The sequence below is a fragment of the Paramisgurnus dabryanus genome, chromosome 8, assembly GCF_030506205.2.
Source record: "Paramisgurnus dabryanus chromosome 8, PD_genome_1.1, whole genome shotgun sequence".
Taxonomy (NCBI): Eukaryota; Metazoa; Chordata; class Actinopteri; order Cypriniformes; family Cobitidae; genus Paramisgurnus; species Paramisgurnus dabryanus.
In genome coordinates, this window is record NC_133344.1 from 28,279,342 (window position 1) to 28,305,738 (window position 26,397).

The 26,397-nt window shown below is 36.8% G+C and overlaps 1 protein-coding gene across 7 annotated transcripts in view; it reads left to right on the forward strand.

Moving 5' to 3' along the window:
• The window catches only part of ncam1b (neural cell adhesion molecule 1b), a 107,571-nt gene that overhangs the window by 60,911 nt on the left and 20,263 nt on the right, over nt 1-26,397 (forward strand). For 6 of the 7 annotated variants that reach the window (XM_065281372.1, XM_065281373.1, XM_065281376.1 and 3 more), the window contains 6 exons: nt 7,672-7,701; nt 12,793-12,943; nt 15,828-16,015; nt 18,382-18,475; nt 18,732-18,902; nt 20,186-20,311. In XM_065281372.1, coding sequence (XP_065137444.1) covers nt 7,672-7,701; nt 12,793-12,943; nt 15,828-16,015; nt 18,382-18,475; nt 18,732-18,902; nt 20,186-20,311 — 760 coding nt within the window. The remainder of the gene's footprint in view (nt 1-7,671; nt 7,702-12,792; nt 12,944-15,827; nt 16,016-18,381; nt 18,476-18,731; nt 18,903-20,185; nt 20,312-26,397) is intronic. The other variant, XM_065281375.1, reaches the window with a different exon arrangement.

Here is a 26,397-nt window from a genome sequence, read left to right on the forward strand (position 1 = left end):
GTCTCTTGAACATTTTGAGTTTATTCGTTTTATTCGCACGTGAAATTCTAGTCATCAAGACATTCACGCGGAAATTTGTTACTATTCATTACTGTAATCACGTTACTACTGGAACAAGCTCCTGATTGGTTATCGCAGCGCGTTTTTCCGCCAAAGTTCAAAATTCTGAAGTTACGCGTTTGCCGTGGCAATGCTCAATTTGGGCCATTCGCGGGAACTAGATGTGAAAATGAGGCGGAATCGCGTCTACTGTGTGCACTAAATGCCTCATTCGCGCCGCGAGACCTCCTGACGCACATTAACGTGTCTTAACATTGAAATCACTTGTGCTTGACACCTCTACCGCGGCTGATCTAAACCCAGCATTAGATTGTTATGGAGTAAAAATAAAGTTGACGGTTGTCTGTGACCCTGTAAAAACAATACAAACGTTTTATTTAATTTGAACGTGCAAACAGCAGCAACAGATCAACAACAGAACAAGGATTCATACATTATCAAATTTTTTATGCAACATTACATTAGCAAAGAGCATGCGATCAGTCCAGAGGATTGATATGCAAAGAGGGTGGGTTGTCTCTTTTTCATCTTTCTAAAGCAGGACACATTTCAGACGGAGACACGCGCAAGATGGAGACAGAACCCTTACTCAAGCACAGACACTTATGCAGCACAAATGATTTCTCATACAAATTATTACTTTACCAGAAAGTCAGGGCAGCAATTATTTGCTAAGTTAATGATGAAATAGTGGCGAAATGTCTGTACGTCTTAACAATTTGTTTTCCTTTTAACTGATAATATTAATCAGTCATAAATTCTTACCTTCGGTTAGCGGTTAACCGGTCAATATGAACATCCCTAGGAGCATGTATAATAAAACCCGAGGTAGTTTTAAACCAGTTTGAGTTAAAAAGTAAAAACGATTTCATAAATTGGTCTACATGATTCTTTATCGAATAGGTCTGCATGATTGATTTAAATTTAATAAGTGTGGAATTCCTGGCTGAGTGTTTTATGTTTCCAGTCGTTTTAAAATGGATGCTTTCTGTGTCCAACTTATACCTTATCATACATCTGATTGTAATAGTTCACTTCAGGACTGTCATATACTTGCCAACACTGGGCCACTTACCAATGTGGCAGACAAATGAGCAGGTCATAAAAATGGCAAGGCGAGAGCATCGCAGGCGATAAACAATGGGCCACGGACCACAGCTTATCACAGTCCTGCTGAAATACAAGAAAACAGTTCAAGTTCTGAACAAGAGCCAATACATCAGACAGTTTCTTGTCACACTTCCCCACCATCGCCCTCTTAACAGCCTTTCTTGAGTCATCTCTAAAGCACAAATAGGAAGACCATCTGTATTAAAATGGACACGGAGTGTGATACGATCACGCAGACTGAGATCTTGAGATTACTGTAGTTTCAGAAGAGCACTTGTTTTAAAAACCCCACAGAGAGAGAGCGAGGCTCATGCAGGGTGGCTGTTGTTTTCAGCTAGCACAATAGTCATTAAGATCAGTGTCCTCTGGTGGTGCCATCATTGATGGCTTTGTTTACCTGTGACCCTCACAGCAGAGGAAACAAAGGCATCTTTCCCGAGCTTGGCAAATTGATCAGATGAAATTCAGACCCAGATCTCTCTTTGACCCCCCTCTCCTCTTTGACAGTTGTCCCTGGGGGCTGACATTTTTACATCTGCCTTATTGATATTTATTGTTGTGTAATTTAGGACAGATTAGAGGAATGTTCTGGGTTAAATACAACTTCAGCACTGTTGACAAAAGCTCTTGAATGCTGTCGATTTACCACAAAAAAAAAATCTATGAATATGATTACGCCTCAGAAACTGAACTTTCAGCATGAAATTATTTTAAGTCCCCATGAAATCAAAATTGAATATATTGTTATTCAAGTATGAATATGTAAGTCTTAAAGAAATAGTTCACCCAAAATAATCCCATAATTTACTAATGCTATAGGTGTATATGACTTTCATTCTTCAGCCGAACAAATTAAGAGTTATATTAAATAAAATGGTGTCACCATTTTAGTTATAGATGTTTTTTGACAATATAACGTGATGTACAGGTATCGATCACTAAATATGCTCAAATTACGAATAGTTTTCTCTCACAGAAGTTTTGTGTTGCTTCAAAAGACATATATTAACCCACTATAGTCGTACAGTATGGATTGCTTTTTTAATGATGGATGGGCCTTGAACAAGTGGGCACTATTTAGTGCCGGCATATTACAGTATTTAAAGGACACCTATTTCTTTGCTTAAAAACAACATTATTTTGTGTATTTGGTATATTGCAATGCGTGTTTTATGTTTATTGTTTGCGTGGTTTATGTTTTAAAAAAACACATTATTTTCCACATACCGTACATTTTTGTAGCTCTGGATTTCACTCTCTTCCTGAAACTTATGGATTTTGTACAAAACTGTCCGTCATTGGCCAGCTTATCTGTATGTTGTGATTGGTCTGAATATCTCTGAAATGTGACGCTCCTTACCATGTTTGAAATATTCGCTTATGATACAATGCTTACAGGAGTTAACTTACCAGCTGTAAGCAGGAGGAATTATGATAATGTCGGTCTTGTCTACTTCACCTATCCCAGGAAGTAAACTGTTGCTTACAATCTGTGTGTTTGTTGTAGTCCAAGAAAACAGATTTACGTTGAAGACGATAACTTGCGTCAGCGTTTACTTTGGAGTTTGTACCTTTTGCATATTGTTAACATGAACTAATACACACTTACGCAGCAAAGGAAATTTAAAATCATGAATCGGACCATTGGTGCTCTTTAATATAACTCTAAGGGGCAGTTTCCCGGACAGGGTTAATCCAGGACAAGGCCTTAGTTATATACGGATCTTTAAGTAGTTTTAACAAACATACCTTACAAAAAACATAACTGGTGTGCATCTTGAGGCAAAACAATGGCACTGATAAATGTAAAGATATGTCAATACAAGTTGTTTTTAAATTAATGCAGCTCAAACATGCATTTTAGTCTGGGACTAGGATAAGATGTGTCCGGGAAACTGCTCCTTAATGTGTTTGGATGAAGAAAGAAAGTCATAAACAGAGTGTAAAAAGTGAAAGCTGCATACAGCTGCTTCTAAAGCTGTAACACCTAAAAATGTAAATATCATACATGTATACATTTTCTAACTTTAATAAAAATGTAGGGTGTAAAAATACAAAATTAATTTCTTCAGTTGGAAAAACATTTTCAATTTTTATTACTTAAAGTGAGTTAATTATATAGTCTCTCACTTAAGTCAATACGGATCAACAATTTTTATGACATCATTCTGGACTTCTCATCAGATTCCATGATGTAAATAAAACATTATTGGCTATTTTTAAAGAGGTTGAATACATTAATATGCCCTGCCCCTTCACTTTGTTTCAATGGAAATTACACCAGATCATCGAACAAAGCTGCACATTTCAAGGCACTTCTGTGGGACTTTAATGCAGGATTTAATATTATTCATTTGATTGGACTGTGAAAGGTGGGCTGTTGTGTTATTGGCTAAACTGGCAGAAAAGTCACTTTAGATGGAGACTAAGTTGTTTTTATTAAATATTATAAAAACAATAAAAAAAATACTGAAGAAGTCACATTATGAGGAATAAAATTTTCCTTGATCTTTTGTTCAGCAGTTTCAAATCTTGACATTTCTGCACCATATCAAAAATACATGATTAAATGTTTTAGTGTCAGAGAAAGAGAGAGAGAGTGGAAAATAGTCAGGCAAACTTAATTATTATTGTTTTGGGCACAAAAAGAAACTTTACTAAACATATACGTGAACCTCAGGGAAAACAAAAGTGATTAATAAAAATGTAGAGGTCTATGGCCCCTTTAAGAAAGTAAATTGTGTGAATTTCATCTTCAGTCTTTAACGTGTTTGTGTATAGACTTCTGTGCTAAAAGTTTTGTTTTATGTTTTATCATCAACACCTAGCTCTGTTTGAAAGAGTCCTCATGGTCTCGTTGAAACCCTGCGTGATCCTCCAATTAGCTCAGATTTAACGTGCGTTATCAAGGGCTATAAAGCATAAGCTGAAAGATTTGTTTTCCTTTTGTTATTGTTATCACAGATTTATGTGTGTAAATGAGATATCAGAGCAGATGTGAAGCTATGAGCATCTGATGTAATTGGTATGACCGTTTAATAATGGAAGCGATCACCTGAATGTTTCATTTTCATTTGCTTGTTTATTTTGCTCTGGGTCCTTCATCAGCCCTGAAATATCCTTCAAGCATTCATCATTAGCTGAGGGCTCCAGCTTATATTAAGATATTAACTTTAATTAGTAGCACTTAGACAGCGTTGCGGAATCAAAGGCATTGATCATAAGTGTTTATCCCGTGCACGTCTCCTGAGAGGTAGTTATCCAAATGAAAGCTGCTAGTGTAGCAGACTCAGCCTTCACAACAAGCCTGCAAGGCTTTCGCTTTTTCCTGATGCTCTTGCAAAATCTCACGCTTACATTATAACTCTTGACTTTTTTTGTTGTTGTAAGCACAGTACAGAGACACATTGTTTGGCCCAAGTGCTCGAACACAAAGCACTGTTTCTGGCATCGTTCGATAAGCGATGTGTTTTTCTATGTGTGTTTTGTCTTTCGTCACTGTGTTCTGGCACAGGGGTTCCCAAACTTTTATTCTGTGACCCACATTGACGAGTATAATCTATCTTTGGACCCACCAAAATATTTTTTACTAGAAATGTAATAATAAGTGCAATGCTAACAAATCTTATGGTAAGATTTTAAAACTAGTGTGACGGGCAAGTGACCCCTTTGCGACCCATTTTATCCCACTGTTTGACCCACAAGTGGGACCTGACCATAGACTGTAAAAAGATAGACAACACATTTCCACAAACTTCCATTATATAAAATAAAACCAAAATATCTTAAAAAATGGCTGCCTTCATCTTGTGCCGATGACGTCATTTGGAGGCAGAGCCTGGGCATAGTAATCGTGAGGTTGAACAGTTGTATCAAGGCCCACCCAGTGTTCGAATTGAGGGGGGCTGTGGTGGTCCCGGACTTCCTACAAACATTGACGGACCCCCTATAAAGCAAAAAATATGAATTGGGGGTCCCCTGGTATTTATTAAAATTAAGATACATACATGAATTTAAAATTTCCGTGCTGCCCTGCCACAAAGCGATACTGTCCATTAATTGTCGCACACTGAAAAAAATATTTATTTAAAAAATTTTTTTAAGGTAAGCGGTTGCAATCAAATTATTTAAGCTACATTTAAACAAAAGTTTTGTTTTGTTTTTCTGACTTTGTTTGTTTAAATGTAGCTTAAATAAACTGATTGCTACTACTTACCTTAAAAAATTTAGTAAATTGAATGAATCATTTCTTTTCAGTGCAATTTCTCAATAAATGAATCCAAAAGATTTCGGTCTGAAATAAATGTTAACTCATAAGTGCGCCTCAGGCTGTTTTCTGGGGGAATTGACATATTGTTAGATTTAGGATTGGGTTAGGGGCTTTTAAAAAAATATATTCTCAAACTATTATTTCACACTACACTGAAAAAATATTCATTCAATTTACTTTTTATTTTTTAAGGTAAGTGGTTGCAATCAATTTATTTAAGCTACATTAAAACAAAACAAAAAAATAGTATAATAAAATAAAACAAAAAACTTTTGTTTAAATGTAGCTTAAAAAATGGATTGACTTTAAAAGTACAAAACACAGTTTTCAGAAGGAATGTGATAGCATCACAAAAATCATTCATGCAACTCACTACATAAAAAAATTGAGTAAATTGAATGAATAATTTTTTTCAGTGTAATTTGGGGGTAAAAATGGTTAGCGTTTTTAAAAAGTAAGTAATCTTTTCTATAGCAAAACACAAGGTCATCCCATTTATCCAATGAGAAACAGTAGGGCTTTCTTCTTTTTTCCAATAGCATGCAATTACAGTATACGTTTAGCTTCCAGCAAACAAAGATTTAGCAATAAACTTCCATTAAACATTCGATTAAAATGTTGAGCCACGATCACAACTTACTTTGTGAAACCACTTACCCTATAATGACGGTGGGCTTACCTAGGCGACCCCCATAATCTTACATAATTCGAACACTGGCCCCACCCATTTTCACATTTAACTGAATCACTACCATACACAAATCAAGTCTTCACACCCCTTTTTAATAGCATGTAATAACCTACTCAAACCAAACTTATTAGAAAAACAAACATTTGGGTGATAAGAAATAACCAAAACAACAGAAAACATTGTTGGCAAAATGTATTTGAAGTGTAACTTGATTTTTAAGTTTGGCTCACGTCCTATTCGTTTACATGGAGAGGGCGGGGTTTACGACCTGCATTCATTCACCATTAAATTATAAAAAAGTTTTGGCCTAACTTTTCAGGATGTGTGTGGGACCCCTTGTCCAAAAAGTTTGAAAACCCCTATTCTAGCATGTATCAAAAGATTCAGTGTTCGTTCCATTGTGTTATTAAGCATGTGCACGTTTGACCTCCATGTGAATTGTGATGTGGGTTGATGGTGAACTGCATTCAAAGTTAAAGTATGAAGACTGTGTGGTCTAAGTGTTCACTCTGTTCCCAAAACTAGGTTAGATTGGCCCAGATTGGACACAGATTGTTTCCAAGGACAAATATCCAAGTCAATACTTGTATTTTCTGCTTGCACACTTTTTGATGGGTGCTGTAAGTCACCCAGAAATGAATATTCTGTCATCTAATGTTATTACAAACCCGTACACAAACCTGTTTTGGCAGTGAAACACTAAAAGAGAATTATGAAGAATTCTTACCGAGCGACAATAGTTTATAGTGAAAGATTGACATTTATTCATAGCAGACGCTTTACTGTGGGGGAATGCATCAAGCGATTCATCTTAAGAAGGCAATTAACACGAGAAGCTCCAGTAATGCAAAATTACGGATGGTCAAGCTTCAAAGAAGATAAAAATCACTTGAAAAGTCAAAGATCAAACACAATCTTTGGGTTTTGCATGTTCAAGTGTCATGACGTCAAATCTGTGGCATTTAAGAGCTGTGTAGTGAGTTGCATGACTGATTTCTGTGATGCTATCACATTCCTTTTAAAAACTGTGTTTTGTACTTTTAAAGTGCTTTTTTGGAGCTTGACAGTTCATGGTCACTATAAACTATTGCCTAAAAAAAGATTCTTCTAAATTTTCAACATTAAAGTAAATAATAAGGGTTTGATTTGTGAACGAACTATTCCTTTAATAGTAACACGAAATATTTTACAGAGCCCGCTCTATGCTATTTCATTTTAAAGCAGTATTTATAAAGCAGTAAGAAATGATATTATAAACTAAAAGAGTTGTGTTTTTATGATTAACAGTAACTAAAATGAATGACTTGTCTAATTCACAAAGAGCAACCACTTTGAATCCGCTATTTAATATGCTGGGTTTGTTTAAATATGCATAATTTTGTGTAACATGCACATTTTAAGGCATTTAAATGATACATAATCAGTATGAAAATGCTTTCTTTGTTCAGTGCTATTGTTGTGATTTAACACTAAAGGATGTCTTTTATCCTTCTAAAGGATGGCTTTGCCTCTTTGTGTTGTTTTGTCTTGTTTTTCACAGGCTTCTTGGACTCGGCCCGAACAGCACAAGGTAGAGAATCCGTATCCATGACTACATAAACTAAATTATGAAGATAGCCATCAACTACATAAACCTCTTTCACACCAGATCAGATCTCTTGAAATCTCATCAGATCCGTCAAACCGAATTACAGCGTGACGGCTTCCTGTTTCATCTGAGAGAATGTGTATTGTAGTTGTAGATTTACTTTTTGTTTAGTGCATGTCCTCTTTTTCATATCATGACATCATCATTTTATTTCACTGTCATCACTGCTGTACCGTATAGAAGTCTCGCCTTGGGCTTTATTGCGTCGCGATGGATTTTTCGGGGAGTAATTAAGCCCGCACGAAATGGTTTTCTTGTTGTTTACATCAATAATTCTCCCTTCCCACCCTGACAAGAATAGACATTTGAGGAAACCACCTCCATCCAACCTTTGCAGTTGGCTGGTCTGCATTATTAAAAAGACCTTTCTGTCGAAAACTACGTCTATAAATCTTTAATGATTCAGAGTTCTCGCATTGCAAATGAATAAATAGAGCCTTATCTCGCAGTACAATGGGAGATAAAGTCCGCTGAATGTTCCGATTGTAATGTATAGCCGTTCGTCTTGCTGGCGGGTAGTGATTCAGTGATACTGTTACTAGTTTGACCCCAATACCACGTAGGCCAGTGACAAGCCAACGTCCTGTTGCGCAGGGGTCACGGTCTGGCCATCTGATCACAGCAGACGGGGAGAACTGTGGGAAAGAGAGCCGGAAGCGGGCAGGACAGGGCTCAGCGCTCCCATTAGGAGTTTATTCAATTAGCCCTGCAGTCAATACCGATGGGCGGTTGTTGGGTGTTTTTTGGATGAAAAGCCTTCGCATTATGTAAGCGGGACTCAGTCTTGCGACAACACCGGCATAATTATTGTCTTGGACATGACTTCGTTCATAGAAAAGGTTGTGTGAGGAATTTGTGACTGAAATCTTTTTCTTCTCTGTTTGTTTGCATGTTTAACAGAAAGATAAAGTTGTCAGAGAGGACTTATAAATTTCGAAGTATAGTTTCCTTACCCTATTGTCAAATTGTTTTCATTTTGTTTTAAGCATGCATGGACAAAAATAGAGAAAGCAGTATTCAGTTGCTAGTTGAATACTAATGTTTTGCTTGATGAAGTCCTCAGAACTCCAATGCATTTCTTGCCCTCATTACCGTCCTGTCTGGGTCTCTCTGTGTGTGAAAGAAAGTGACTTCATTCCATCAATTTTAATATCTATTCGACCAGAGAAAGCAGTTTAATGCCCTTAAAATAGTCCTGTTGGGCCTGTGCTGCTTTCTGTCCAATGAACAATATTCAAATCGACAAAACAAATCACTTTTATGTTTTACTATGTCTTTGTGTATTACTATAAGCTCAAGACTCCTTGTTTAGTCATGCACTTATACTCTAGTGCTTTGGAATTCAAACTGGTTTAGGGTTGGGTAAAAATGAAAGATTTTCTGATTATAATCTTTAATTTAACAAAACAACGTACATTCAGGAAATCCCTGCGCACCAGTGCGGCACTAAAATAAAGACCACGGTGGCACTGTCATGAAAGTTTAGCATTTGTACTTGTTTTAAAGGGACACTCCACTTTTTTGGGAAAATTGGCTTATTTTCTAGCTCCCCTAGAGTTAAACACTTGATTTGTATTGTTTGGTATCCATAATACATAATAGTGACGATTCTCTCAAACCAATCAGTGATCTACAGTGTTTTCGCGTCAACCGAGGTGGTACGAAAAAAAGTATTGGGTACCACATACTGCACCTAATGGAAAAGCTTCCAAAAGAAAGCTGACCCGACCCAAACTAAACCAAACCGTGGGGTACTTTGCAATGGAAAAGCGCCATAAGCATAATCCATTGAATCTTATTAGATCATTAGTATCATGCCCAAAAATAACCAATAAAAATAAACCAAGTTTCAATATAAGAGTATAAATATTTTTAAACTGTTCATGACTGTACTGTAGTTACATTGGCCCTCATTTATCAAAAGTGCGTACACCAAATTTCCAGCGTACACCTGGCGTACACCCAAAACCACGGTGACTTTGAGATTTATCAATATGGACGTTGCCGTTTGTTTCTTTCCACGTCCCTGGTTTCTCTTCTTTGCCGTCTTCCATGTGTCAATGTCGTAAAATGAGGGCGTGGAGGAGATGGAGACTTGAATTTATATGGGCGTATTATTCTAATGACGATCGTTTTCAGCTGCGGCATTTATGAAGGGCAGATATTGCGTACACGTGAATTTCAGAGGTACGCACAGCTTCCTAAATCAGGCGGTGAGAGGAGTGTAAGCATAATCTTATGCCAACATATACACCCGTTCTACGCAAGAATGATAAATGAGGGCCATTCTGTACTAAGACCAACGAAAAATTTAAAGTTGTGATTTTCTAGGCAGATATGGCTAGGAACTATACTCTCATTCTGGCGTAATATTTAAGGACTTTGCTGCTGTAACATGGCTGCAGCAGGCGCAATGATATTATGCAGCACCCAAAAATAGTCCCCTTGGTAACTTTCAATAGCAGGGGACTATTTACGAGCGCTGCATAATAATATTGCGCCTGCTACAGCCATGGTACATCAGCAAAGTCCTTGATAATAACGCCAGAATGAGAGTATAGTTCCTAGCCATATCTGTCCAGAAAATAGCAACTTTGTCTTAGTACACGATGTAACTACAAAAGAGTCAAGTTTTAAAGCTTTTCAAGTTATTTTTGAGCGCAATGCTAATGGTCTAATCAGATTCAGTGGATTATGCTATAAGCTATGATAAAAATTTCAAATGTTTAACTCTAGGGGAGCTGGAAAATTAGCATATTTTCAAAAATATTTTTAGTGTCCCTTTAAGCTTTGCCAATTTAAATACTAGACCAAAGATGACCCAAAGCAGACCTTAATGTGCTATTCACATGTGGTTTGAGATGTATTGTGTGTGCGCACATCCAAAGCTTATCAAATCTCAAGGCTTCAGACCAACACGCAAATACTGGGTTTCATATTTCCTTCCGTTTAAACAGACATATTTACCCAAAATTATTTTAAAATGTCACTATTATCCTTGTAAACGTCTTCTGTGTGAACGTGAACAGTAGCGGCCAGTGATTTCTTTTTCGATGGCGCATGATGCAAAGCTTGTCACAACATTCAGTATATTTAGCTCTTCATGTGTGTCGCTCGTCAATTTAAAATGTGTTCGGTGCGTCATGTAAACATTTGTGCATCCTGTGTCATGTCAAAATAAGTGCCTGCTGCAGACACTTTGAAGGGGTTTATGATAAAGGAGACGCGTTTGCCAGATACTTGCTAAATCTCATGTGTAATCAGTTTGGTGTCAAGTTAGTGTCTTGTGAGTGTATTGTGAACATGATGGCTCTTTTATCATAAACCCTTTTGACGCGTGTGCAGCAGGCACATATTTTGAAATGATGCATGATGCACATGGTTCACATGACACAACGAACACGTTTTGAATTCAAGCCACTCAAGTCACCAGCCGACACTGAACGCCACTGCATTAAATGTAGGTCTTAAAGTAACAGCACAAATAAATCACAGCTCTGCAAAACTAGCATAATTAATATTAGATTGATTTAACTTGAAACATTATAAAAAAGAACCGAATCACCTAATTGGTTGCAATACCCAGCTCAGCAAGTTTACACTGTTTAAAGTAAAGGTGCTTCAAGATGCCAGAGAAGAACTATTTTTGGCATCGCAATTTCTATTGCACAACTAAAAGAAAATTTTTATTTTTAAGAGTGCACCGGCCAAGGTGTCTAAACTCGAATCCATCACTTTTAGTTAAATATTTGTGTATTTATATTTATTTCATTCACAATAATGCTCGTTTTGTTGTATTTTGGTATGTTAAGATAGGATATGATGGCTAAATGCTTATAACATGCAACACAAATTCAAAGATTTATTACAGATGTATCGGTTCTGCTGTAGTTACCAAAAAGATATTATAATTTTCATACCATAAAACAAATCCAACACTCAATCGCCACATGGCACGTGTGTTTGACACTCCTGCCGAAGTATGTGGAAATTATACAGCGCTTGAAAAAACATTGGTTGTTCAAATCACTCATCTTCATAATACGCACAAGGTTCAGTGAAGCCGCAAGCTAAAGGAAAATGCAAGCTTGGCATGATAAGCTCTACACTTTGTGGCTCATCTTTAAAATGAGCTGTATGACGTTGTGAAATGGTCAGAGTCTGTCGAGTTGGTGTGACGAAGAGTTGATGAAGTAACAGCTGTGTGGAAATGGCTTTCCCTGCCTCACTTTCTGCATTATTGATGTTCTTTCCTACGTCTTCACTCGGCACATTAAAGACTGTTATTTATATCTTCTGTTCACCAACCCTCTCCCTACTCGTTTTGTTTTCTTTGTCGTTGCCCGTTTCAGGGTCACTGAATACCTTGCATACTTAAATGAAGAATTGTTCTGTCAAATTTCCATTTCTCAGACACAGAGGCCCGCTTTTATAGGGGCTGTTTGAATTGGAGTTACAAAAGGTTGCTGCATAGTTGCTTGTTAAAGAAACACATGGAAAACTTACTAGTTTCTAAACCTGTGTGTGGCATTATTCATGAGTAAAGTACAATATAAGCCAAGGAACAAAACAGCAAATTTATCCTAACCTATGATATAATTTAGACAAAATGTTGGCTTAATAAAATATAAACTAAATAAAAAAAATGTTTAACTGCAATGTTTGGTGGTGCTACATTTATTTAATAAAACCAAAAATCAAACAATCCCGGACAAATCCTGGATGCATTTTCCGTATATTTTCCGTAATCTCTGTGTAATGGGTTTATGCAAACTTTGATGCTACTAATCTCAGTATTTGATTGAGACTTTAGATTTCACAGACATCATCACATAACATTTTATAATTTGATTAATTGTATATAGCCTGCTTTTTATTTATTTATCTATCCATTTACCATTCATGCTATGTTCATCTATGACATTTGTACCTCTAATTCCTATGAAAGAAAAGCAACAAAGTTAACCCTATCGATCAAAGTCTAGTGTATTCATTTAAAGTCTCTGTGTTTAGGGTCCAGATGGTGACGTGTTGGTCCGAAGTGACGCACGCGTGTCTTCGCTCACCCTTAAGTACGTCCAGTACACAGACGCCGGCGAGTACCTCTGCACAGCCCGTAATGCCATTGGAGAGACCGAACAGCCTGTGAATCTGGAAGTTCTCTGTGAGTCCGTCTGTACCCTCATTAGCTTCTATCAGCTCAGTGTACTGTTTGATATCCCTCAAAGGCAAATGTTTAATTCACAGCAGTGTTGAGTTTGCCATGTAAAGATACTGAGCTCGGCTGTAGGCCAGAGCATATGGCAACTCGCTACAATGATGTTAAAATGTATCAAAGCTGCAGCTCCCCCCTCAAGATTTTTACACCCATACACAGGAGATCAATCAACGTTTATAAGTGAAAGTCCTTTTGACTTTGGGAAGATTCTAGCAATGTGCAAACAAAAACCACTGCCAACATATTTGATGTTTAATATATAGCTGTGTGGGGCTGGATTTTGACCAATGAGATTTCAGAATGGCAGGTGCTATCCAGCATGGTGCATCAAAAATTTAAACCAAGTTTTTTTTCTAGTTGGTTAAAGGGGACATCTCACAAGACTTTTTTAAGATGTCAAATAAATCTTTGGTACCCCCAGAGTACATATGTGAAATTTTAGCCCAAAATACCCCATAGATAATTTATTATAGCATGTTAAAATTGTCACTCTGTAGGTGTGTGCAAAAATGTGCTGTTTTTGGGTGTGTCCTTTAACATGCAAATTAGTTGATCTCAGTACTAAATGGCAGTGGCGTTGTTGGATAGTGCAGAGTAAGGGGCGGTATTATCCCCTTCTGACATCACAAGGGTAGCCAAATTTCAGTGAGATATTTTTTTCCATGCTTGTGGAGAATGTTTTACCAAAACTAAGTTGATAAAAGCACTGGAGACCCAATTATAGCATTTAAACATAGAAAAAGTCAAATTTACATTGTTTGTCCCCTTTAAAATCAAGACTTGAAATGACACAAGAGATTTCATGATTTGTTGTTTTGTTGCATCTCACCTGGCTGAGACACTGCCTTTATGAAAATTTGCAATGGTTTTATTACAATAGTGTAGTAATTTTTGGGCATATTGATTATTATTTCAAAAATCATAACTATGGTTACTATAGCAACATTTGAGGTAACCATGGTTTAACAGTAGTAACCTTTAGTAAGTGTGGGTCTAAGTAGATTTTAATTTAGCACATTTGCAGTTATATGACCTAAACAAAACAAAAGCTATCAAGAATGAAAGTACATCCTGTTATATTAAGGTAGGTATTAGGGTTTTAATCGATCTTGAATTCATCAAAACAATATCGATTCCGGAAATCCCTGAATCGATTATTTTTGTGCATGCTTTACTTTAGGCAGGAATTGTAAGGAAGTACCAATGACCCAGGGCAAGCATGAACGATCCTTTAACTTGTACTCTCGGGCCATTGTTACATCGTCATAAAGTTCAATATTTGCACGTGTTTTAAGAAGACGTAAAACAATCCTAATGCGCTACTCACATGCGGTTTAAGAAATCTGAAGCACAAGCCACATCTCAAGGCTTCAGACAGCTTGCAAATACTGGGTTCATGTTTTTGCACTTTAACATGGCAATTTTCTAGGGCTGTCAAATATTAATCGTGATTAATTGCATACAAAATAAAAGTTTATTTTGTATGCGAGTAATCGCGATTAAAGGAATAGTTCACTTTAAAATGAAAATTCTGTCATCATCATTTACTCTTCCTCATGTTGTTTTAACCTTGTATGAATTTCTTTTTTCTGATAAACACAAAAGAAGATATTTTGAGAAATGATGGTAAACACACAGCAGATAGTGACCATTGACTTCCATAGTAGGAATAAAAAAATATGATGGAATTTAATGGGTACCATTAACTATGTGCTTACCATCATTTATCAAAACATTTTCTTACTTCCAAAATATTTTTTTCCTACTAATTTTTTTCCTACTAGTAAATGATGATAGAAATTTCATTTTAAAGTGAACTATACCTTTAATCTTTTGACAGCCCTACAATTTACACAAAATTATTTCGAAAAACCTTCTGTTGTTACTATTTAGAAAGAAACACATGTCTAACAGTATATTGGCTCTGTAGGTCTTAAAGTGACAGAACAGTGAGCACACCAAATAAATTATGTTTGCAAATCTAAAATGTTTTAATTAAATATTAATAACTAATCGATATTGGACTGAATCGAAACTAATCGAAACCACATACAAAAGAGTCGGATGGAAAATTGGTCGCAATTCCCAGCCCTACAAGGTATCAATCCACCACAAAGCATCGAAACATTTCATCAGTTTCCATAAGACAAAATACTCTTTGCATTGCAAAAATAAATTAAAACTACATAAAGAAAATAACAGAGATTATATATTGCTGCAACATAATAAACAATGCACACTCCTACCCACAATGTTTTAGCAGGCAAAGCACTACCACCCCGTTCCATCCCATTGTGCTTCTCCCACTGTGCGTATTTGTTTTCATTTTAGTAGCAGCGTATGCTGTGAAAAATCCAGCCTCCCTTCTTGCATGTTTTTCTTGAATTTGTACCAGCCGTTGTTGAGATGGGACTAATGACATCTGAAGCTCAGATGAATGTGAAAACAACAGAAGTATCTCAGAGGGCTGGGTGCTTTTCACACGCAGTATGGGAGGAAATGTCGGCCCGGTCATGTCCATCACAGCAAAGTCGTGCCTGCATGGAGAGGAATACTTATGCTTCCACATAGGTCCACAAATGCATGCATCCAACATCTCAGACCTCACGTGCAACTCATTGTTGTCAAAATCAAGCATTGTGTTGTATTCTTAAGCCATGGGCATTTGGATCTTTTACCACCCTAATCCTCAGAATAAAAACATCAAAGATGATGGAAGAGGCGGTTTCTTCGCCCACAAAGGAGATAGATGGGATATAGGTAGATGAAGGGTCAGCTCAACCTGCAGGTATTTTGTTTTCATTTATGTGCGCTTTGCCTTTCATTACAGATGCCCCGAAAATCCAGGGCTCAGTAACGGTGTACACGTGGGAGGGCAACCCAGCCAACATCAGCTGTGAAGTCCTGGCTCACCCCAGCAATGTTTCTATTATGTGGTTGCGAGACGGGATACAGCTGCCTAACGCTAACACCACCAACATCAAGATCTACAACACGTCTTCCGCCAGTTACCTGGAGGTACGGCCCACGCAGATGTTTTTCCTGAAAACATATGCATTTAATATACACCAGAGCAACAGGAAGGGAAATTCGCATCATGCCGTGAATACAGAGTAACATTCATACTACATTCTCTTTGAATAATGTGGTTTTATTTATCAGGACATGATAAAAAAATCTTCTAGTTCTTAGAAGGTTTTAAAATAAGGTAAATGCATTACAAAAGAAGGTAAATTAGATGAACAACACCACATGTTACACGTGTCATTATTTGTTTAACAAAAAGTAGGCCAAAATGGAGAAAACTAAGTACATCTCATAATTAGAGCTGTCAAAAAATTTATCGCGAATAATTGTGCACTGTGTCTAATTATTTTGTATATATAAATACATGCATTTATGTATTTAAGAAATATTTACAGTTATATATATATTTTGATTTTGATATATTTTATTTTATATATAAATGTAAAAATATATACATAAATAACATGTTTTTAAAATTTCTTAAATGTATTTGTGTGTTCATATACATAATAATTACACACAACACACACGCAATTATATTATGCAAACACAAACTTTTATTATGTATGCGATTAATCGTGATTAATCTTTTGAGCCCTATTCATAATTTAATAGCTTGTTAAAATGATGTTGGTGTATGGTTGGAAATAAAATCAAAAAATATAAGATTTGGAGATTAAAGTTTAATGCATATATTTAATTTAGGGCTGTCAAAAGATTATTGCGATTAATCGCATACAAAATAAAACTTTGTTTTTGCATAATAAATGTGTGTGTGTGTATGTGTGTGTGCACTGTGTGTAATTATTTTGTATATATAAATACACACATACATGTATACATTTAAGAAAAATGCTATGTATGTATATATTTTTTAATCTATATATAATATGAATAGAATTATAACACACACATATATTATGCAAAAACAAACTTTTATTTTGTATCCGATTAATCACGATTCATCTTTTGACAGCCCTAATTTAATTATATATTATCTTGAAGAAATTTAAGATGAGTTTTAGAACCATAAAGAATTATGGGATTTTTTGATAATTTTCTCAAATATCTCATTTATTATTTTTTTATTGAATTACAGTGGTATTTATACATCATAGTTGTCTTTAAAGCAGAAGTGTATGTACAATGTTTATTGCTGGCAGTTTTGCAAGATTGAACAATTTGACTTGATGCTATAGTTTAAAAAGACATTGAATAATAGCATTGTTTTACTATAATACAGTAAAATAGTTTATTACATAAATACATTCAGATTTCAGAAGGCAAAACATTCTTAATGATCCTTAATAAAATTAGCCTTAATAACCAGAATCAAGTTTTAAGCAAAAAAGTTTTTACCTAGCTTATCTTTTGAAGTTAAATGTAATCTGGATTCAGGGTTGCCAAGGGTTTTATTTTTCTGCAGAATTGGGCTATTTTGGAAGGAGCTGTATGTTGGTTTTTGACTGCACTAAAATAAAATAAAATACTAAAATAAAAATACTATAATATATTTGTAGATATTAGGAATCATGCTAAATTCAGGTATCTGTGTTTCTGAAAAACAATCCTATAGTGAGTTATGTCTACTGCCAATTTACCTAATAATGTATTTCGACAGCTCGGATGCCAGTTATCAATGTTGCCCAAATGAGATCGCCGTGGCACATAAAGGCGACCTCTGTTGGACGCAACCTCCGAAATAAGCTGCAGATTGAGTTATAATAATCCACACAAGTGGGTTTGTGATTTGCAGATGACAAAAACATTGCAAACACACAAATGAGCAGAGATACTTATGCTTTCCATCGTCAGTTGCGCTCCTGCGTCTGGCAACCCGAGAGGGGGTTATATTGTATTGTCTCCAATATTTTGAATTCAGACTGCATTACCTAGTTCAACTGCTAGTCAAGTCAATGTTACATGCAGCTCCTTTAAGGCATCATGATGTTATTTATGAAAACAGGTTGTGTTTATGATTGAAATGAGAAATGTTGTGTAATGCATAATAGTAACTGTAAAATACGTATTTTAGGTATGATTGTGGCTTATATTGACTTTTTTTTTTTTTTTTGGATATTGTCATTGGGCTTGTTTTTGGCCTACTTTTGATTGGTTTTATTACGCTGACCTGGCAACCCTGCCTGGGTGTGTTTTCAGGTGATTCACTGAGGATGCGATAGTGTTTCTTTAGGGCAGTACTGCATCCCTTGTCTCATCAATATTGTATCACGAGAGCACACGGTCAGGAGTAAATACACATTGTGCTAATGGAATGACAACAGTAAAACACGCGAGTGAAAGATAAGTACCCAGATAGAAGCCAGAGGTTAATATATTCATTTGATCTGTCACAGGTCAACCCAGAGTCGAGCGATTTCGGCAACTACAACTGCACTGCTTCCAATGAGATCGGGACCGAATCCAAAGAGTTTATTCTGATCCCTGCCGGTATGTTTTCTCATCGATCTCACTAAACTTGCACATGCACAGTTGGTTATAGCAGCAGTAAATCACATTGACATTGAACGTTTGGTTGCATTTCGATAGCGAGGTATAGCTTTTTTTGTAAATCACTTGACATTACAGACGCTGCTTATTAAACAGACTTTTTCTTGTTGTGAACACAGTATTGAGCCCAAAGCCATACAGGCCGTGTAATTGGGTGTAAGCCACTTTTATAAATCGTGTCTTACCTGTTGCGCAGATGTACCCTCAGCGCCGGTCATCACTCAGGCCCTGCCGTACTCCAGCACGGCTCAGGTGCTTTTTGAGGAGCCTGAATCCACAGGAGGAGTTCCTGTGCTCAAGTACAGAGCGGAGTGGAGAGCCATGGGCCGAGGGAAATGGGTTCAGCGCGTCTATGAAGTAAAAGATGGTGAGTTGTCACACAGCCGACATGAGAGGAAAACATCAACATCAGTGCCTTGCTTGCAGATTTTAAAAGTGATTATTTAGATATTTACAGTAGTAAAGTAAAATGCAAGATCAGTTTTAAGCTAGAAGTACACAGGGTTCCCACGGGTCCTTGAAATCCTTAAAAGTTCGTGAATCTGGGGGGAAAAATTCAAGGCCCTGGGAAGTTTTTGAAAATATACATACATAGATACAAGCCATTGAAAGTGCTTGAATCTATTTTATGCAAGACGTTTTCTAAAAAAAATCCATATTATTCCCTGTGTAGTTAATATCATAACAATTCTAGACTTTATAAGCACACGTGCTAAACTGTTCGCTTTAAATGTTTATATCTTCTGCATGCAAATGTTGATTCATACCAAAATGCTTTTTTTGCATAGTTGTGTTTGATACATGAAAACGTCTCTGGTTACGTATGTAACTATTGTTCCTTGAGAAGGGAACGAGACGCTGCGTCTCCCTTGCCATACTTCCTGTGTCCCTGTAACTCTGTCTTTGGCAATATTTCAGATAGCGATATACTTCCTGGCTCCCGCGTCACCCTGTCTTTGTAGTTAAGCCTCACCATTGGTTGAATTTGATATACACATTCAGATGCACTTACCCCTGGAGGCGTCCCCAAAGTGTCACCACAGTGACGCAGCGCGAGTTCCCTCAACAGTGAACTGTAACAATGTATCTTAAAAGGTAACACAATGTAACCTTGCTCTCACTTGAAATGTGTCCCCACATTTAGTCCTTAAATTTGAGGGTATTGGACCTGGAAAGTCCTTGAAAAGTCCCTGAAGTTAAGGTGTGGGAACCCTGAGTATAGTCCTGTTTTATGCATATGCGAGGGTTCAAGTACAGTCGTAGACCAGGTGCATTGCATTTTGTCGCAATAATGTTGAACGTCTGTGTACACGTACGAGTCAAATAAACGCTACTTTGCAAGGCTGTGCGTGTACGTATGTTCGTGCATACCTAAAAACAAGACTACACTAGGCTTTACATACTGTAGACATACCCAAAAGGTTTGCTAATGTATGGCCAGTGTAATGATGTTGCTGTGTTGTTTTTGTGAATAAGGAATTGCAGCACAAATGTATAGCTCACAGTATTAAATGTCAATTATATTTCCTTAGCGTTCAGCAGCAAGGTTTCATTTTGCCAGTTGTAGCAGCCTGCGACTCACGCACACCACTGTTTATAAAATAATAAATGGGATTTTGATTAAATCTGCTTCTCGCTTTTTCCCGGCAGGACTGAGTTCAGTCACAGTCACGGGCCTCAAACCCGAAACAGATTACGAAGTCAGGATGTCTGCCATCAACGGGAAAGGCGAAGGCGAGAACAGTACGCCGTTGGTCTTCAAAACCGAACACGTCCGTGAGTACCACGTTCTTCTCTCTCAAGAGCTCATTGTTCCATCTGCACAGCCGCAGCACAGACATCATCGACATTGAATGTGAAGTCTTGGGTTGACACAGATGCTGAGAGGTACAGAATGTGCTGATGGTGTTAAGGAGCCGGACGTGATGATTTAAGATGTTTAAAGCGTCACGTTGGATTCACAGTTTATAAGTTAGCGGCTTTTATTTTGCCAGTCGGTTTAATATGCAAACAAATTTCTCATTTTACTGAATTAGAAATCTTACAGTAGCACCACAATGACGCTGTATTAAGTGTATAATGTTAAGATGTACACTTCCTCCTTCCCCATTTGAATATAAACTAAGCCATTTGTGGGTTCATACATGTCAAATCAACCAATGGCATGAGTTTGAGGTAGGATTATCTTTTTGCTCGACAGATTGGAAAGCCAAAAATTTCTTTTGAGGATAGATTTGTGCCACACGTTGCTTGGCACTTTTTTAAGAAAGCTTGATTTTGTTCCCGTCTGATTACAAAATGTTTTCCCACAATGCAACAGGGTCATTTATGCAAACTCCAGACATGCCAATACACGTTTTGGGCAGTGGCTTCTGTTTTCTTAACACCCACCATATGAGTCAATGTTACGCAGAACTTTAGATAAGGTTGCTTTGTGCAACTTTTGTCTGAAGCATATCTCTCAAGCCTCCTCAGTTAGTCATGCAGAGAGTTTTAGGGACCATTTCAAGGCCATGGCTGGGTTTCTTGACCACATTTGACAGCTCGGCAAGCGGTGCCCAGTTCAATATCCAAACACATCCAAACTATAGTGTGTTTTAGCTTTCCATTCCCTTATGCAGGGTATGCATTATTCATTGTCAAGAAGAACCCTGTGCTTCTTTTAATCATTCATAGCTTTCGCCTATGGATGTGCTATGAATGAAAGCAAAAAATTTCCTCAACTCAAAAGACATCAGTTTCTAAGAGCATTACACAAAAACGAATGCCTAATGCCACATTAAAAAGGGCAAACTTTCAATTTGTAATTCAGTAAGATGAGAACATCGGTTACGGCGTTGAAGTAAAGTACAGTATATGAATACATGAACACATTTTATAATATATGCTGTTTGCACCATGCATATTTCTTATGTGAATAATTGATACGGATGAGAAATTTTATGCCAGTCTCCTGTTTTCCCTACATGTTACCACAAGACGTTCTGCTCTCATCAGTCAGACTTCTCATTGCTTCAGAATATCAATAAAAACCAACCCTAGCGCAGCACACTATGGGAATATTTCTAAGGTTGTGTTGATATTCGCAGCACGTATAGAAACCACACACGATTACCCTCTTGCTCCCCCTGCTGGTTGTGTGTGTGATGAGCTGAATGTTTCAGACACACAGAGATGTCAGGATCACTATAATACACTCAACACATTGTGCACTGAGATTAATTTCCTGTCAGTACAGAGAACAAAGGCATTTAGTGTGCTAATATCCAGGATGTAGTCTGGAGCCTAAAGTATGAGTGATGGGAAATCTTGTTACAGGCTTTTACACTTATTTATTTACATTTTATGTGATTTCCATTTCACATTTTATGTGATTTTTTGTATGTTTCCCCCCCACTGGATTCTTTAAATTTTTCTTACACGAATAAGTGTCTCAAATAACCCTGCAATCATTGTGTTATTTTTTTAATTTCTCATATACTAGTCAACATTTGATGTGGATTAAAAAGGTTCATCAAAATTGACAAGAACAGGTATTATTTTTTTTAAGGTTTTGGTCCATTTCAAATGTTGACCAGTGTACGTAGTTTCTTCAGATAGATTATTTCCTCAATAGTTTGTTCACTTTGTTTTTTTTTTACCAGTAATATTAAGATATGTAAAGATCACATCAAGTAATTTATTTATTTATTTAATATCTAGCTGAAATTATCTAAGTAAGTGTAAATACATTGGTAACACTTTACAATAATGTTCAGTATCAAAACACACTTGTAGCCAATCAGCAGTAAGGGGCGTGTCTACTAACCAAAATCGTTGCCTGGATTGCATATGTGTGGGGCGGGTCTATCAAAAGAAGGTCCAGATTATATTGGAGTAGGGGTGTGTATGTTTAGGTGATTTTTAAATTAAGTTTAATAAATGCTGTAGAAGTATTGTTCATTGTTAGTTCATGTTAGCTAATGCATTAACTAATTTAACAAATACAACCTTATTGTAAAGCGTTACCAGTGCATTTTTAGTTGACATTAGAGGTCCAAAGAAATATACCCGACCCGAAATGACCCGAATCACATTATACCCGAACCCGACGTGCATAAATATTTATTTTTAAAAGAAAGACCCAAGACAAATCCGGGAAGATTAGACCCGAGTCCGACCCGAACCGGTGACAATTTTTTTTACCCGACTGGACCCGAATGTAAACGGCACTGACGTGTGTGCAGAAACTACGGTGGCCTCGCAACCAATTCGACATGAGCACAGAGAGAGCGAGCGAAAGTCTCGCTGCGAAACCCGTGGTGGATTCACTGGCGCTTATTATAAAAATTTCAGAAATAACTCGTAAATTTTTTATAAGTGAATTATTTTACATGTTTCTTCGTCACACTCGGTCTAACATAGGGCAGAGTTAGCCACGCCCACTTATTTGCATTCCGCGGAATAGACAGAATAGAAAAATCTGTTACGTCTGACATTTTATTCCACGGTAACGGAATATAACGGCATACTGCCTAGCCCTATTTTGAGCTAATATTAAAAACTTTTGGCTATTTAAAAGAAGTTTAAGTTTGGATTTACAGAAACAGAAAAGAATAGAACTGTTTTTACAGTAGTAGCCAGTCCATGAGGTCTTTAAGTTGTGATATAAAGATGTTAGTTTTTCCTTTGTTGAAATGAAATGAAAGTAAAAAATATAGGGAATTTTAATCATCAATTGTTTCACATGCTCCCTAGATGAACTTTTTCATTTTACACTGAGGAAACAGGTTTGTTATCCAGCTTTATAATAATCCTTATAGCTATGGTAACATTACATTACATTACAGCAGTCCCTAAGAGCCTTCCCTATACAATAAATATCTGTTTATTAGTTTGCTTCACATACATAGATGTTTTTTATCAAGAACCTCAAAGTTAATCCGATTTTTATTACACATAAAGTATTTAAAGTTTCTCAACTTTGAATACTTTTCCACCATTTGAGAACCCCAAGAGATGTGCTTACAGCATCACACACTGTGTCCATAAGATCCATGACACTGAAGTATTACTGAAATACTTTAAAGTTTCCTCTGCTTTTTATTGCCAAACTGATTGACAGCATATTACTATTGCATCATATTTGAACAAACCACTAACCGTAAGAATAATATTTTGATGCCTCATTGTTTTTGCTACAGATATGAATAATATTTTAAATTATGCAGTTTTTTTTTTAGATGTGCTCCTGCTTTTTATGCAGCTGCATTGCATTGCAGATTATAAAACAGGTTAAAAGTCCCATAGACTCAGCGAGCAGAATGTCATAGAAACCAGTTCCAGTTAGCAAGTAATCACCCCGAACACCCATGGAAGTTTTCTACTGACACAACAAAAATCAAAGTTGATTTTGTGTCTGTTGGTTTTTAATCCATATGCTTGTCAATCTCTAAGAGGAAATCTTGCTCAATGTGTCTCAATGTGCTTTCACGTTCAACGTTGTGATTGTGTTGTGATTAAAACCATTTTAAGTTGCTTGGTTGTATGTTTCTCTGCACAGCTTGTTCTAACCTTTGACTTCTTTTTCGCATAGTTACATTGTGTCTGTATATGTTTTGTATCTTTCATGCAACCTCTTCCAATTTCCTTTCAACCAATCATGTGCGTGCATATGATGTGTCATGTGGCTTGCATGGTGCTGGTGATGTCATCCACACTGATGAGCAGAAGGTAAACACTCAGAGCCCCGGCTCCACCCTCTCTCACATCAGGGTCACTTCATATTATCCCCAACCATGCCTTTACACCGCACCGTCACATTGTTAGAATTTAATACATTTAGAGAGGTCATGTAAATTCATCTTTTCTCAATTTTTAATGGAGAATGTTCCCCGTGAGCAACCACTGTGCTTCGATTGCACACATTATCTTTTGTGGAGAATAAAGTATCAGAAAACGCTTGATACCGTGTCCTGCCAACCGTGGAAATGACATCAAATGCTCTGAAGCTGAAAGACATTTCCCCAGAGCCATCGCTGCGTACAACTGTCTCACTCTTTTGTGTGCCGTCTAAACATTTTGACAAGCAGAAGTTTTACAGACGATCTACACCCACGTTTCTTTCATCCTGTGCTGCTTTGGATACGCGGCTACCAGTACGCAATTACATTCAAATTAGGAAATCTTTAAACATGCTACAGTAGACACTGCAAGTGGTTGATCTCATAGGTGTTCATTCTCCGGTTTTGAGATCTTTGTACTGTACAATGCCCTATATTTATACCCATATAAAGGAATAGTTCAACCAAATGTGAACATTCTCTTAACATGTGCTCTTACTCATGACATCCAAACCAAAAATTTTAAACTAAAATGGCATCATGTTAACTCTTTCCCCACCATTGACGGGTTATCTCGTCAATTAAGAGAAAATGCTTTCCTGCCAATTTTGTTTTACGGCAATCCATATTTCCGCTATTATCCACTAGGTGGCACTCTTACCCAACTAATAAAACAAATGAAGATAGGATGAAATATGATTTTTTTTTTTTTAGTCATCTACAAGGCATTAAACTTTTGTGAAAATCATAAAAAATGCTGGCACTGGCTGGCAACTTTTTTTTAAATGCTGGCGGGGAAAGAGTTAACTTCTTATATCGGAGCTAAATTGGCAAAGCTCCAAAAGGCTTGTGATGAAACACGCATATGACAACTAGTCACATTACACGCAAGAGCCAATGAAAATCAATGTGCAGCCATGTTAAAATTTAAAGGGACAGTAAGTAGGTTTTAAATGTTTTATTATTCAAAATCAATGTCGTCATTGGTGTCAAATGACCTCTGCCAGTGATCTGACTTTTCTTTATGAGCTTAGAATTTCTTTTCTTTATATGAGGGACGAAAATCACTAGCCTATCAACGCGTTCGTTTTCATTCAGAACACGAACTGAACCAGCGAAACAGACAAGGAGATCAGTGATTACATAACAGCTACCGTAGTTGCAACACGCATTTGGAAAAGCGAGGCGCTAGAGAGCACTATTCATTTGAATGCAAAATACAATTTCACCACTAGATGGGGGTAAATCCTACTTATTGTCCCTTTAACATAGTATTTTTCATGGATACGATATGTATCAATTACTAAATAAATTCAAAATATTTATAATTTTCTCTTACACAAGCAATAGTTTTGTATCACATTTATTAACGACCCTACTGAAAAGACCAGCTAAAACCAGCTAGCCTCCTAGCCTGGTTTTCATTGGTTAGGCTTCTGTAGTAGGTTGGTTTTAGAGGGGTTTGGCCACTTTGTAGATGGTCTTAGTTGGTTAGGCTGACCCACCATCTTAAACCAGCTGCGCAGATGCAGGCTGGAAGACCTGACCAGCTAAACCAGGCTGGGAGACAAGCTAAAACCAGCCAACCAGCTTAGGCTGGTTTTAGCTGGTATTTTCAGTAGCACAATTAGAGTCCTTTTGATTATTTTAGATTTTTTAGATAACATGCCATTTTAATATAAAATTATTTGTTTGTTTTAAACAAAACAATTAAGTTATATACATGGGGGGGTGACAAATCCTAGAATTTTTATATTTGGGTGAACTAATCCTTTAAGAGGAACACCTTTCTACTTCACATTACCATACTTTCATCTCTCCAGTGTTTTTACATGCATATACATTTATGAAAGTAACTTAATTTATTTCATAAATGTTTACTTTTACACTCTAAAAACAAACGGTGCTAAATAGCACTAAAAGTGGTTCTTGGCTCGTAATCATAGAGGAACCATTTTTAGTGCTATACTGTATACTGTAGCACCTATGAAGAACCATACAGGGGTCACATAGCACCACTATACAGTAGCACCACATATG